General features: G+C 43.9%; 1 protein-coding gene across 1 annotated transcript; it reads left to right on the top strand.

Annotated features, from left to right (window-relative positions):
* The first annotated feature begins 2,420 nt into the window (after positions 1-2,420).
* On the top strand, positions 2,421-3,056 carry LOC141048204 (histone H1.5-like). Its single transcript, XM_073543656.1, has one exon. It carries the CDS (start codon positions 2,421-2,423, stop codon positions 3,054-3,056), a length of 636 nt encoding a protein of 211 aa, XP_073399757.1.
* Positions 3,057-15,794: the final 12,738 nt, after the last annotated feature.

The following is a 15,794-nucleotide window of genomic DNA, read 5'->3' on the forward strand; positions in this document are numbered from 1 at the left end:
TGAAAACTTGGGAACCTCTGCTTTCTTCCACCATTGTGCTAACATGGTCTTGGTCACTAAGATGATGTGTATGATAATGTGTCTTACCGAATCATCAAATTGTTCCATGTCTAATGAAAGAAGTGCTCTTTCGGGTGTAATTGTGAAGTCCTTAGCAATGAGATTAATGTGCTGTGTGACTTGAAGCCAGAGGTTTTTGATTTTTGAACAACCCCAGAAAATATGGCAGAGGTTCCCTTGGTGTCCACAATTTCTCCAGCACAAGGAAGATAGCTCTGTCTTAAAATGCGATAACCTCGTCGGGGTATAATACCACCTATTTAACAATTTGAAATAACGCTCATGAAGACCCATTGATATGTTGGAATTGTAAGTGTTTTTGATGGCATCGTTCCAGTTCTCGAGACGGATATCAGCACCAAAATCGGACTCCCATCTCTTCATGTATATGTTTTTGTGGCTCATTAGGTCTTTGACAACAGATCTATACAAATTACGCAGACTCCAGAGGTTTTTATTTTTAATGTTGCAGAATAGTGAAGATAGCATTTCATAATTCAAAGTCTTCCCTTTTATGAATTTCCAAATTCTGTCTTTCAACATGGTGTAAAAAACTAGCTCAGATGACGATAAATTATATTTAACCCTGATCTCACCGAATTTCAGGAACTCCACTCCACTAAAAACATCCCCCACCCTTTTAATTCCAGATTTCCCCCAAACCTCCGGTATCGGGAGATCATCCATCAGTGCCAATGAAGATAGAGGCAACTTTAAGATTTGCTCTGCTTTTTTGATATTTTTAGTTGGCTTAATGAGATCCCTCCAGGCTGAGATTATCGGCCGGAATATAGGATGAGATGAGTTCGCACTGGGCTTTTGCAGAAGGAAGTGAAAGAAAAGCTTTTGTAAGGAACCTCTATCACTAGCATCTCTCTCCAAGCCATACCAAGCTGGATGCGTCATGTTTTCAGTAAACCAGTGCCAGCTCTGTTTGATGAGCGAGGCCTGATAATAAGCGTATTTGTTGGGCAGTCCTGCGCCCCCATGTTTTTTATTTTTGTACATCAAGTCTGCAGATATTCTTGCTTTTTTACCTTTCCAAATAAATAGTCGGATGAGCTCTTGAGCTTTAGCAATGGTTTGGCGCGGAAAGCTAACTGGCAAAGTCCTAAATATGTTTAAAATTTTGGGAAGGATAAAAGTTTTAACTGCCAGAATCTTCCCAAAGATGGAAGTCTCTAGCTGAGCCAAAAAGGATAGATCGCCTGTAATAGTCTTTATAATGCTGTCTAAATTGGCCCTAACTGTGGCTTGGATTGATCCAGCTATTCTAATCCCTAGATAGACAATCTCTTTCTCCTCCCAAATGAACTGGGTTTGGGCCTTTATTTCGATAATTTCAGATTGTTTCATGTTTAGAGTTATAAATTTTGATTTGTTTGGGTTTATCTTAAAATAAGATGCTCTAGAGAATTTTTCTAGTTCAACTGAAAGGGCTTTAATGGAGTTTGCAGGATCCAGTAGCGTGAGGAATAGATCATCTGCGAATAATCCAATTTTAAAATTTTGTGATGGCAGTTCAAAGCCTTTAATATCATTGTTTATTCTTATTTTTTCGGCTAGGGGCTCTATGGCAAGCACAAATAGAAGGGGGGACAGGGGGCACCCCTGTCTCGTGCCATTGGTAATGTCGAAGGGGTCGGAGAGGAAATTGTTTGCATAAATCCTGGCACTAGGGCCCGAGTACAAGGCGAAGACTGTTGATAGAATCTTATCGTCAAAGCCAAATCTAGCGAGAGTTGCTTTTAAGTAAAACCAGTTTAGTCTATAAAACGCCTTCTCGGCGTCCAGTGCCAGAAAAGCAGTTTGGGTTCTCAGGTTGTTCGCTAAATTTATCAGATTCAACACCCTTCTAGTTCTGTCTGAGGCCTGGCGGCCCTCTGTAAAGCCTATTTGATCATCCGCCAACAGACGTGGAAGGATAATCGGTTTAATCGGTTTGCAATGATCTTTGAGTAGATTTTAATATCGCTGTTTATGAGCGATATCAATCAATCAAATTTATTATCGCCAAGTACATATTACATATATACAAGGAATTCTTTGTGGCAAAGAGGCAACATAATATATAACAACAGATACAACAAGTAACATCTAACAAGACAGATACAGTATATAGTCTACACATGACGATTTAATTGTTGAACAGAGTGTGGATAGAAGCTGTTCATATGGCGGTTGGTGCTGCATTTGGGGACTCTGAAGCGACGTCCTGAAGGGAGTAGTTGGAATGAGGAGTGTCCCGGGTGAGAGGGATCGGATGAAATTTTCAATGCGTGGGATCGAATACTCTTATCATAAAGATCCTGGATTTTAGGCAATAGGTGTTTAGGTGTGTTCTAGCTCCGCAGCATAGGATGGCAGAGACCGCGCCAGCCGCCGCTCCCCCTCCCGCAGAACCGGCCACCAAACCCAAGAAGCAGCCGAAGAAATCCGCCACCAAGAGCAGCAAGAAACCCTCCGGTCCCAGCGTCTCCGAGCTGATCGTGAAAGCCGTGTCAGCCTCTAAGGAGCGCAGTGGGGTGTCTCTGGCCGCCCTGAAGAAGGCGCTGTCTGCCGGAGGGTACGATGTAGAGAAGAACAACAGCCGCATAAAGCTGGCCGTCAGGTCTCTGGTTACCAAGGGCGCCCTCCTCCAGGTGAAGGGCAGCGGCGCCTCCGGGTCCTTCAAGCTCAACAAGAAGCCAGAGACCAAAGTGGCCAAGAAGAAGTCAGCAGCTGCGGCCAAGCCCAAGAAACCCGCTGCTGCCAAGAAAGCCGCCAAATCTCCGAAGAAGCCCAAGAAGGTTCCGACCGCGGCCAAGAAGAGCCCTAAAAAGGCCAAGAAGCCCGCAGCTGCCAAGAAAGCGGCCAAGAGCCCGAAAAAGCCGAAAGCCGCTCCCAAGCCTAAGAAGGTGACCAAGAGTCCGGCTAAAAAGGCGGCCAAACCCAAAGCTGCCAAGAGTCCGGCTAAGAAGGCGGCTAAAGCCAAGAAGCCCGCGGCCAAGAAATAAGAGGAGCCGCTCTGTCCACATGCTACATTGGCCTTTAGCTCTGTATCCTCTCGGGATCCCCTCCTTTGGAATCATGATAATTGTTGCCTCTAACATCTCCTTTGGGAAGGAACCCCGAGAGGACGCCAGATCAAAGACAGAAGCCAGCTGTGGAGCCAGAACTTTTGAAAAGGATTTATAGTAGTCTCCAGAGAAGCCATCCAGCCCTGGTGATTTTTGGGACTGCAGTTTCTTGATAACGTTAACAATTTCTCTCTCTGTAAAGGGGCTATTGACATAATTCAAGTCCAGCTCATCGACTCTTGGTAGATCGATACTCTGTAGAAAAGAATGTACAAAATTCGAGTTAGCCACCGGTGATTGGGGATCATCTTTCAGGTTATAGAGATTTTTAAAGAATTCTGCAAACGAGTTGACAATGTCCCTAGGGTGAGTTTTGGGGTCACCCCATGGAGATACTATCTTATTTATTCTCCTTTTAATTCTCTTTTTAATTTCCTCAGCATAAACCTGGTAGGCTTGTTAAGAGACGCATACGATTTGTACCTAGATGCTTTGATGACAGCATCATATTCCTTGTAGATTTCAGATCTCAAACTCTGTTTAAGTCTCAAAATCTCAGCCTGGACAGGAACTTTTAAGTTTGTTTGTTTTTTCTCTAGATCATTAATTTGGGCCTGTAGGTTTGTAATATTTTCCCTATTTCTCTTCTTATGTTTAGAAAGAATTTGCATAAGACACCCCCTCAGGACCGCTTTATGGGCGTTCCAGACCGTGAACTGATCTACTTCACCAGGTACGTTTTCCTTGAAGTAGTTTAAGAGAGCGTTTTCTATCTCTTGTTTGTACTCTGGTATATATAGCAAAGCTGAGTTAAGCTTCCAGCGGAATGGTTTGTCAGGGGGAGGACCCACAAGGAAGTCAATGAAAACCAGGGTATGATCCAAGATGGACTTCTGCATGAAGCGAATGTCCTTAATTTTGGACAGAGTGAATATGTTAGTAAGTAGAAGATCTATCCTGGAAGCTGTCTTATGTACATCTGAAAAGTGAGAATACTCACGTGACGATGTCTTCAAGCAGCGGAAAGCATCATAAAGCTCATTTTGAATTAACCAGTTTTTTAAAGCTGGGACCTTGTGGCGAATAGTGTTGAGTGATACCGTCCGATACTTAAAAGTATCGGATCGGAATGGATCGGCCGATCTAAAAAAAAATATCGGGTATCGCCGATTCCGATACCGGAAGTCCCATTCAAGTCTATGGGACTTCCGGTATCGGAATAAGAAAAACCCTATTTTTGCCTTGTACAGCCTCTCTGGGGTCTGTACGGGCCTTTCGGTGGGCTGTGCCGACTGCCCGGGGGTCTGTGCAGGCTTCGGGGGTCTGTGCAGGCTGCCCGGGGGTCTGTGCGGCCTGCCGGGGGGCTGTGCCGGCCTGCCGGTGGTCTGTGCAGGCTCCGGGGGTCTGTGCCGACTGCCCGGGGGGCTGTGCCGGCCTGCCGGTGGTCTGTGCAGGCTCCGGGGGTCTGTGCAGGCATCGTCCGATGGGACTACAAGTCCCATCGGGCGATGCCTGCTACCATGACAGTGATTGACACATTAGCCAATGATGGGACAATAGTAGTCCCATCATCCGGCTAATGTGTTGAATGTAAAAAAAGAAAAAAAAAAAAAAAATACATGCTACTTACTACATACATGCTACATACATACTGCATACATAATACATATATACTACATACATAATACATATATACTACATGCATGCAACATATATACTACATGCAAGCAACATATATACTACATGCAAGCAACATGCATACTACATATATACTACATATATACTACATGTAACATACATACTACATATATACTACATGCAACATACATGCTACAGACTACATACATGCTACATACATGCTACATACATAATACATACCTACTACATGCATGCAACATGCATACTACATATATACTACATGTAACATACATACTACATATATACTACATACATGCAACATACATACTACATACATGCTACATACTACATGCATACTACATGCTACATACATACTACATATATACTACATGCATGCAACATACATACAACATATATACTACATGCATGCAACATACATATATACTACATACAATACATACATATAGACATACAGTACATATAACATAGAGTACATACTCACCGTCACTTGTCACTTTGATCCCCGAAGCCATTGTCGCCTGAGGAATAAATATCAAAATAAAAAAACACCAATATACTTACCCCGATCCGCAGAAGTCCACGAGGGTCCCACGTCCATCTTGCGTGGAGAACAGCAGCATCAGCTGATGCTACCGTTCTCTACCAGTGCCAGGAATACAATGACGGAAGGTAGGTATCCTTCCGCACTGTATTCCTCCACCACTGTAAAAAAAAGTCCCTAGTCTCACTTTATGCCATTGCTGCGTGGGAATTTCCCACGCAGCAATGGCATAAAGTGAGACTAGGGACTTTTTTTTTTTTTTTTACAGTGGTGGAGGAATACAGTGCGGAAGGATACCTACCTTCCGTCATTGTATTCCTGGAGCTGGTAGAGAACGTTAGCATCAGCTGATGCTGCTGTTCTCCACGCAAGATGGACGTGGGACCCTCGTGGACTTCTGCGGATCGGGGTAAGTATATTGGTGTTTTTTTTATTTTGATATTTATTCCTCAGGCGACAATGGCTTCGGGGATCAAAGTGACAAGTGACGGTGAGTATGTACTCTATGTTATATGTACTGTATGTCTACACTCACTGGCCACTTTATTAGGTACACCATGCTAGTAACGGGTTGGACCCCCTTTTGCCTTCAGAACTGCCTCAATTCTTCGTGGCAGAGATTCAACAAGGTGCTGGAAGCATTCCTCAGAGATTTTGGACCATATTGACATAATGGCATCACACAGTTGGCGCAGATTTGTCGGCTGCACATCCCTGATGCGAATCTCCCGTTCCACCACATCCCAAAGATGCTCTATTGGATTGAGATCTGGTGACTGAGGAGGCCATTTGAGTACAGTGAACTCATTGTCATGTTCAAGAAACCAATCTGAGATGATTCGAGCTTTATGACATGGCGCATTATCCTGCTGAAAGTAGCCATCAGATGTTGGGTACATTGTGGTCATAAAGGGATGGACATGGTCAGCAACAATACTCAGGTAGGCTGTGGCGTTGCAACGATGCTCAATTGGTACCAAGGGGCCCAAAGAGTGCCAAGAAAAAATTCCCCACACCATGACACCACCACCACCAGCCTGAACCGTTGATACAAGGCAGGATGGATCCATGCTTTCATGTTGTTTACGCCAAATTCTGACCCTACCATCCGAATGTCGCAGCAGAAATCGAGACTCATCAGACCAGGCAACGTTTTTCCAATCTTCTACTGTCCAATTTCGATGAGCTTGTGCAAATTGTAGCCTCAGTTTCCTGTTCTTAGCTGAGAGGAGTGGTACCCAGTGTGGTCTTCTGCTGCTGTAGCCCATCTGCCTCAAAGTTCGACGCACTGTGAGTTCAGAGATGCTCTTCTGCCTACCTTGGTTGTAACGGGTGGCAATTTGAGTCACTGTTGCCTTTCTATCAGCTCGAACCAGTCTGCCCATTCTCCTCTGACCTCTGGCATCAACAAGGCATTTCCGGCCACAGAACTGCCGCTCACTGGATTTTTTTTCTTTTTCGGACCATTCTCTGTAAACCCTAGAGATGGTTGTGCGTGAAAATCCCAGTAGATCAGCAGTTTCTGAAATACTCAGACCAGCCCTTCTGGCACCAACAATCATGCCACGTTCAAAGGCACTCAAATCACCTTTCTTCCCCATACTGATGCTCGGTTTGAACTGCAGGAGATTGTCTTGACCATGTCTACATGCCTAAATGCACTGAGTTGCCGCCATGTGATTGGCAGATTAGAAATTAAGTCTTAACACACAGTTGGACAGGTGTACCTAATAAAGTGGCCAGTGAGTGTATATGTATGTAGTATATATGTATGTTGCATGCATGTAGTATATATGCAGTATATATGTAGTATGCATGTTGCATGCATGTGGTATATATGTAGTATGTATGTTGCATGCATGTAGTGTATGTATGTAGTATGTATGTAGCATGTATGTAGTATGTAGCATGTATGTAGTATGTAGCATGTATGTAGTATGTATGTAGCATGTAGTGTGTATGTTGCATGTATGTAGCATGTAGTATATATGTAGTATGTATGTTACATGTAGTATATATAGTATATATGTAGTATGCATGTTGTATGTATGTAGCATGTATGTAGTATGTATGTAGCATGTATGTAGTATGTATGTAGCAAGTATGTATGTTGCATGTATGTAGCATGTAGTGTGTATGTTGCATGTATGTAGCATGTAGTATATATGTAGTATGTATGTTACATGTAGTATATATAGTATATATGTAGTATGCATGTTGCATGCATGTAGTATATATGTTGTATGTATGTAGTATGTATGTAGCATGTATGTAGTATGTATGTAGCATGTATGTAGTATGTATGTAGCAAGTATGTAGTATGTATGTTGCATGTATGTAGCATGTAGTATATATGTATGTATGTTACATGTAGTATATATAGTATATATGTAGTATGCATGTTACATGCATGTAGTATATATGTTGTATTTATGTTGCATGCATGTAGTATATATGTATTATGTATGTAGCATGTATGTAGTATGTATGTAGCAAGTATGTAGTATGTATGTTGCATGTATGTAGCATGTAGTATATATGTAGTATGTATGGTACATGTAGTATATATAGTATATATGTAGTATGCATGTAGTATATATGTTGTATTTATGTTGCATGCATGTAGTATATATGTATTATGTATGTAGCATGTATGTAGTATGTATGTAGCAAGTATGTAGTATGTAGCATGTAGTATATATGTAGTATGTATGTTACATGTAGTATATATAGTATATATGTAGTATGCATGTTGCATGCATGTAGTATATATGTAGTATGCATGTTGTATGTATGTAGCATGTATGTAGCATGTAAAAAAATTTTTTTATTACATTCAACACATAGGCCGGATGATGGGACTACTACTGTCCCATCATTGGCTAATGTGTCAATCACTGTCATGGTAGCAGGCATCGCCCGATGGGACTTGTAGTCCCATCGGACGATGCCTGCACAGACCCCCGGAGCCTGCACAGACCCCCGGGCAGTCGGCACAGACCCCCGGAGCATGCACAGACCACCGGCAGGCCGGCACAGCCCCCCCGGCAGGCCGGTACAGACCCCCGGGCAGTCGGCACAGACCCCCAGAGCCTGCACAGACCACCGGCAGGCCGGCACAGCCCCCCGGCAGGCCGGCACAGACCCCCGGCAGGCAGGCACAGACCACCGGCAGGCCGGCACAGCCGCCCCGGCAGGCCGGTACAGACCCCCGGGCAGTCGGCACAGACGGCGCATCATGATGCGCACAGACAGCGCATCATGATGACGTCATTTCGGCAGCCAATCAGAGCCACAAAAGTGGCTCATTGCATTTTGGACTTCCGATTCCGGTATCCGATATGAAAAAAGTATCGGTACTCGTTATCGGAATTCCGATACGGCAAATATCGGCCGATACCCGATACTTGCGGTATCGGAAAGCTCAACACTAGTGGCGAACTAAAGAGGATGAATCAATGCTGCTATCTGGGACAATATTAAAGTCGCCCAATAAGATGAATTCGCCTGTTTTAACTTTGTCGATTTTTTTGATAAGCTTGTTCAAGAAACGAATGTGTCCCTTGTTGGGTGCGTATACATTCACTATTGTGCATGGCCTTTCATGGAGTAAGCATATGAGTATATGAAACCTCCCCAAGGAGTCTGGTATTTCTTTGAAGAGCTGAAAAGGAATGGTGCCACCTACCAATGTGATGACCCCAGCCTTTTTCTTTGTGGAGAGAGACTTGTACATGTGTGGAAAGTTCTTGTACTGGAAAACTGGGTGTCGATCGGAAGCCAGTTTAACCTCCTGAAGGCAAACCAATTCGGCCCGGGTTTGGTTGATCTCCTTCCATACCGCATACCTCTTATTCGGACTGTTGAGCCCAAAATTGTACGATAAAATTTTCATCGTTAGAATGCAATATCAAAACAGGAAAGGGAAACAAATTGAACAATGAAATACAGAAAAAAAAAAATTAAGAACTTGAGAGTTCTCCTGGAGGACTCCAAACTGGTTGGTGTCTCACCTTAGATCGGGGGAAAAATGAGAAAAAAATTATGGCAAGTTCCCACAGTGACAACGATAAACTGTAATTATGGGTACTAATATTCATGTTCAGGAAAAGGAAATAATAGTGACCCCCAAATAAATTCAAACATAAGACAAAGATCAATCCTAATCCCTATCTCTAAAGGTTGGCTCATTGATGAGGAATTTAAGAAACTTCTGACCCTCGTGTGGAGTATAGATGGGGTAGTATTTATCTTTATACCAGACTAAAAGTTTGGTAGGGAAACCCGATCTATATGACACTCTAAGTTCTCTAAGTTTAGAGGTCAGATCTCTGAAGGAGCTTCTTGCATCCATTGTCTCTTTGGAAAAGTCTTGGAAAATCTTAAGATCCTTATAAGGCTCAGGAGGTGAACCTCTCTCTCGCAAAAGTTTTAAAACCTTCTCCTTGGTTTCAAAGAAATGGACCCTGAGGATAATGTCCCTGGGCTTTTCCTGTGGGACCCCTTTGGGACATGGGAGGCGGTGTATACGATCGATATTGACTTCTAATTCTGTCAATTTTGGCAATAATTTTTTAAACAAATTTTTGGTGTAATCAAAGAAATCTGCCTGGGAGACCGACTCAGGGATACCTCGTATCTTTAAGTTATTTCTCCTGCTTCGGTCTTCCAGATCGGTCAATTTGTTTTTAAGGGAAATAACCTCCTTTTTGAGGAGTGAATTCTCCTTTGAGAGGTAAACTATATCCCTCTCCGCCTGTACCATCTTTACCTCATATTTCTCAACCTTTTGGCCAAGATTTCTGCAAGTTTCCTGTAGGGCCTTGGCCTGAGTCTCAAAGCCTATTTTTAGGGCATCACTGAAGGACTGGAAGAGATCCGCCATGAATCCTTCAGTGGCTTGTTTGTTGGACCCCTTGTATTCCCCCAGGTTAATGGATGGAGGAGGAACCTCAAACGAAGGGAATGGACCTCCATTATCCCTCCTAGGCTTCTGCCTTTCAGGGCTTGTGTTTGGAGTATAGTCAGCTGGGACACTGTCGAAGTCCTCAGATGAGAGACTCCCAGTGTTTTCCTGATCGCCTGGTCCCTTCCTTTTGTTTGATTTGGAAGTGTCCATTTCCTCCGTAAGAGTCTCAATTGGAGGGGGGGGGGTTAATGTTGCCCCCTAAATTTTTATTTTTTTGAGGCGTTTCAGGTTGTGTTTTAGATAGTGTTTTGGTCAATGAGCTATTAGTACCTGATCCCCTTTTGCAACTTTGACAGATGCACGGTTCTGAGATTTTTTTAGATAAGGCGTTTTTGGCTCGTCTCCTTTCAGGGGTGACCTAGATTTTATTGGGCTTAACAAATTAGGGATATCGTTGTAGGATTTAGAGTGTGCCCCAAAATTGTGCCTCGTGACCCTGTGTGGGCTATTGGAAGCTCTGCCCCTACCTGACTGCATCTTGGTTTGCCACAAACTCTTCCCAGTCATCAGATCTATGACCCCTTTAAATTATTCAATCAAACAAGTTAAGAAAAATGGTCAAAAAGCAAGTTTCCCAAAGGAGTTAACTGAGAGACCATCAGTGAGAGCGAGTAAAGTCACACAATTCTGCAGTATCAATACCGGCAGCCCCTGTATCTCTGATCCTCAGTTGAAATAAAGGTAATCTTCTGTTATAATTCACTGGTCAGATGGATACCAGGCACCGGGACCACCAGCCATGAACTGCAGACTCTGTTATATTGTATGCCTGCGCCACTGATATGCTGAAAGCAGCCAGTGAACAATCCCTAGGGACGCTATATGGGGATAAAGAGTGCCTCCCAGATGCCTGTGTCCTTTCCCCAGTACCCCTGTGGTTAAGTCTCTGCTGTGTTGTACAGTTCGTTGGAGTATCTGTGCCTGTCACAGGGGAGACTGCTGACTGAACGCTGCAGGGCCTGTGACGTCAGGTCTGCTCAGAGCTGACAGGCTGGAAGCGGTCGGATCTACTTCCCATTGAAGTCTATTGCGGCTGTGAGCACTAATCAGCAGCCGGTTCTAGAGGCCCAAACTCGGATGTGCCTCACCTCTGCTGTCTTCAGAGGCTCCCCCTGTGCTTGTCGCCCCCTGCCCGGACCTCAATGTGGCTGTGGAACGCTGTTCTTAGCCATTCTGATGTCTGTTCAGTGGGTCCAGTGGTATCCCTCCGCCTCTCTGCTCTGTGACAAGAAAGTAGTCCCCGCCGGTGTCCTCTGCTTATATCCTCAGTGTGCCAGTCCAGAAAGGGTCCAGATCAGCTTCTCTGCCCCCGCTCTCCTCACCCTGGCCGTGGAACTTCCTGATTTCGGCGGCACACAGTCAGAAATCCAGAGGGGAGAAGGGGAGATTGTGCATAGTTCCGTATCCCTCCGCCGCAGCAGTTCCATTATCCTCTACACCCCACAGGCAAAAAACATTGCAGGCAGTTAGAATCAAGTTGTTCCTTACCGGGAGGATTCCAAATAAAGTCCTTATTGTCCTTATTACTGGCGATGAGCCTCCAGATCAGTCCTGGCTTATACACAGCCCACAGTAGCACTCCAGTCACTTCCAGGAAGGCAGATGGTGGGAGGGTGATGTCCCTCTGTTTCTCCTACACCACTACTGTCCCAAACTTTTAAAAGTGCATATCTTCGATCTCCTTTGGACCAGGGTCCTAGTTTTAGGCTCAGAATGTGCACCAGAGTTTCAGGAATAGAATAGGGTCCAGTATGGGTTTTTTTTTTTATTAACCCTTTGCACGCTTTTTTGTTGCTTTAGTGTGTGACTGTGGGAGCTTAGAGCTCTTGCCTCCTACATGCTCAGAGCCCAGGCCACGCCCCCTGGAACAATAACTTTTAACCATGCTAAAGGAGTTGAAAAGAAAAGTCTTGAGTGAGGAAAAGAAGGGCTCAATTCTCACTTTACTAGCAGAGGGATACAGTGAGCGTCATTGTTGCCTCCATCCTTAAAATTTCTAAGATGGCAGTCCATTACAACTAGGTCAAGGAGCAGACATTTGGGACAACAAAGCTACAGACCAGCAAAGGACAAAAACGACTCTCCACATGACCACCATCTTATTTGAATGTCACTCAGCAACCGCAGGATGACATCAAGTGACCTACAATAGGAATGCAAATGGCAGCTGGGGTGACGTGCAAGGCAAGAACAGTTTGTAACAGGCTCCTAGAGGCAGGGCTCAAGTCATGTAAAAAGCCTTTCATCAATGAGAAGCAAAGGAGAGCCAGACTGAAGTTTGCCGAAGACCATAAGGATTGGACCATAGAGGAATGGAGTAAGGTAATCTCTGAAAAGTCTAATTTTCAGCTTTGCCCAACACCTGGTTGTCTAATGGTTAGACAGAGACCTGGAGAGGCGTACAAGCCACAGTGTCTTGCACCCACTGTGAAATTTGATGGAGGATCGGTGATGATCTGGGGATGCTTCAGCAAGGCTGGAATTTGGCAGGTTAATCTTTGAGGACGTATGAAGCCGCATACAAGGTTATCCTGGAATAACAGTTGATTCCTTCTGCTCAGGCAATGTTTCCCAACTCCGAGGACTGGGTTTTCCAGCAGGACAATGCGCCATGCCACACAGATAGGTCAATCAATGTGTGGATGAAGGACCACCACATAAAATCCCTGTCATGGCCAGCCAAATCTCCAGACCTGAACCCCACTGAAAACCTTGGGAATGTAATCAAGAGGAAAATGGATAGCCACAAGCCATCAAACAAAGAACTGCTTAAATTTTTGTACCAGGAGTGGCATAAGGTCACCCAAAAGCAGTGTGAAAGACTGGTGGAAAGCATGCCAAGACACATGAAAGCTGAGATTTAAAAATCGTGGTTATTCCACAAAATATTGACTTCTGAACTCTTCCTGAGTTAAAACATTAGTTTGTTGTTTCTTAATGATTATGAACTTGTTTTCTTAGCATTCTTTGAGGTCTGCAAGCACCGCATTTTTTTGTTATTTTGACCATTTCTCATTTTCTGAAAATACAGTTAGGTCCATATATACTTGGACAGAGACGTTTTTCTAATTTTGGTTCTAGACATTACCACAATGAATTTTAAACAAAACAATTCAGATGCAGTTGAAGTTCAGACTTTCAGCTTTCATTTGAGGGTATCCACATTAAAACTGGATGAAGGGTTTAGGAGTTTCAGCTCCTTAACATGTGCCACCCTGTTTTTAAAGGAACCAAAAGTAGCTGGACAGATTAAATAATTGTAAGTAAAATGTTCATTTCTAGTACTTGGTTGAAAACACTTTGTTGGCAATGACTGCCTGAAGTCTTGAACTCATGGATATCATCAGATGCTGTGTTTCCTCCTTTTTGATGCTCTGACAGGCCTTCACTGCTGTGGTTTTCAGCTGCTGTTGTTTGTGGGCCTTTCTGTCTGAAGTTTAGTCTTTAACAAGTGAAATGCATGCTCAATTGGGTTGAGATCAGGTGACTGACTTGGCCATTCAAGAATATTCCACTTCTTTGCTTTAATAAACTCCTGGGTTGCTTTTGCTTTATGTTTTGGGTCATTGTTAGTGTTGAGCATTCCGATACCGCAAGTATCGGGTATCGGCCGATACTTGCTGTATCGGAATTCCGATACCGACTTCCGATATTTTTTCAATATCGGAATTCGGCATCGGAATCGGAAGTTCCAAGTTGATTGACAGACTGACGTCATCATGATGCGCGGTGTGTGCGCATCATGATGCGCCGTCATTTCGGGCCTTCCGGGGGTCTCTGCCGGCCTGCCGGGGGGCTGTGTGGACTGCCCGGGGTCTGTACCGGCCTGCCGGGGGGCTGTGCCGGCCTGCCGGTGGTCTGTGCACCCTGTGGGGGTCTGTACCGGCCTGCCGGGGGGCTGTGCCGGCCTGCCGGTGGTCTGTGCACCCTGTGGGGGTCTGTACCGGCCTGCCGGGGGGCTGTGCCGGCCTGCCGGTGGTCTGTGCACCCTGTGGGGGTCTGTACCGGCCTGCCGGGGGGCTGTGCCGGCCTGCCGGGGGGCTGTGCTGATGTCCGGGGGTCTGTGCAAGCATCGTCCGATGGGACTACAAGTCCCATCGGGCAATGCCTGCTACCATGACAGTGATTGACACATTAGCCAATGATGGGACAGTAGTAGTCCCATCATCCGGCTAATGTGTTAAATGTAAAAAAAAAAAAAAAAAAAAAATACTACATACATACTACATGCATGCTACATACATACTACATGCTACATACATACTACATATATACTACATACATACTACATGCATGCTACATACATACTACATGCTACATACATACTACATATATACTACATACATACTACATACATACTACATGCATGCTACATACATACTACATGCATGCTACATACATACTACATGCATGCTACATACTACATATATACTACATGCATACTACATATATACTACATGCATACTACATACATACCACATACATGCTACATACTACATACATACTACATGCATGCTACATACATACTACATGCATGCTACATACATACTACATGCATGCTACATACATACTACATGCATGCTACATACATACTACATGCATGCTACATACATACTACATGCATGCTACATACTACATGCATGCTACATACATACTACATGCATGCTACATACATACTACATGCATGCTACATACATACTACATGCATGCTACATACATACTACATGCCACATACATACCACATACATGCCACATACATACTACATACATACTACATGCATGCTACATACATACTACATACATACTACATGCATGCTACATACATACTACATGCATGCTACATACATACTACATACATACTACATGCATGCTACATACATACTACATGCATGCTACATGCATGCTACATACTACATATATACTACATGCATACTACATACATACCACATACATACCACATACATACTACATGCCACATACATACCACATACATACTACATACATACTACATGCTACATACATACCACATATATACTACATACATACAATACATTCATACAATACATACATAGACATACAGTACATATAACATAGAGTAACATACTTACCAATACTTGTCACATTGTTCCCCGAAGCCATTGTCTTTTCCGGAATAAATATTAACATAACAAACCACAAAAATACTCACCCACGATCCGAAGCAGTCCACGAGTGTGTCCCACGACGATCTTGGGTAGAGAACTGCAGCATCAGATGATGCTGCCGTTCTCTACGGGCTGCAGGAATCCAATGACGGAAGGTAGGTATCCTTCCGCACTGTATTCCTCCGCCACTTAAAAAAAAAAAAAAAGTCCCTAGTCTCACTTTATGCCATTGCTGTGTGGGAATTTCCCACGCAGCAATGGCATAAAGTGAGACTAGGGACTTTTTTTTTTTTTAAGTGGCGGAGGAATACAGTGCGGAAGGATACCTACCTTCCGTCATTGGATTCCTGCAGCCCGTAGAG

The sequence above is a fragment of the Dendrobates tinctorius genome, unplaced genomic scaffold (genome assembly GCF_039654945.1).
Source record: "Dendrobates tinctorius isolate UK_male_01 unplaced genomic scaffold, ASM3965494v1 ptg000133l, whole genome shotgun sequence".
Lineage (NCBI taxonomy): Eukaryota > Metazoa > Chordata > Amphibia > Anura > Dendrobatidae > Dendrobates > Dendrobates tinctorius.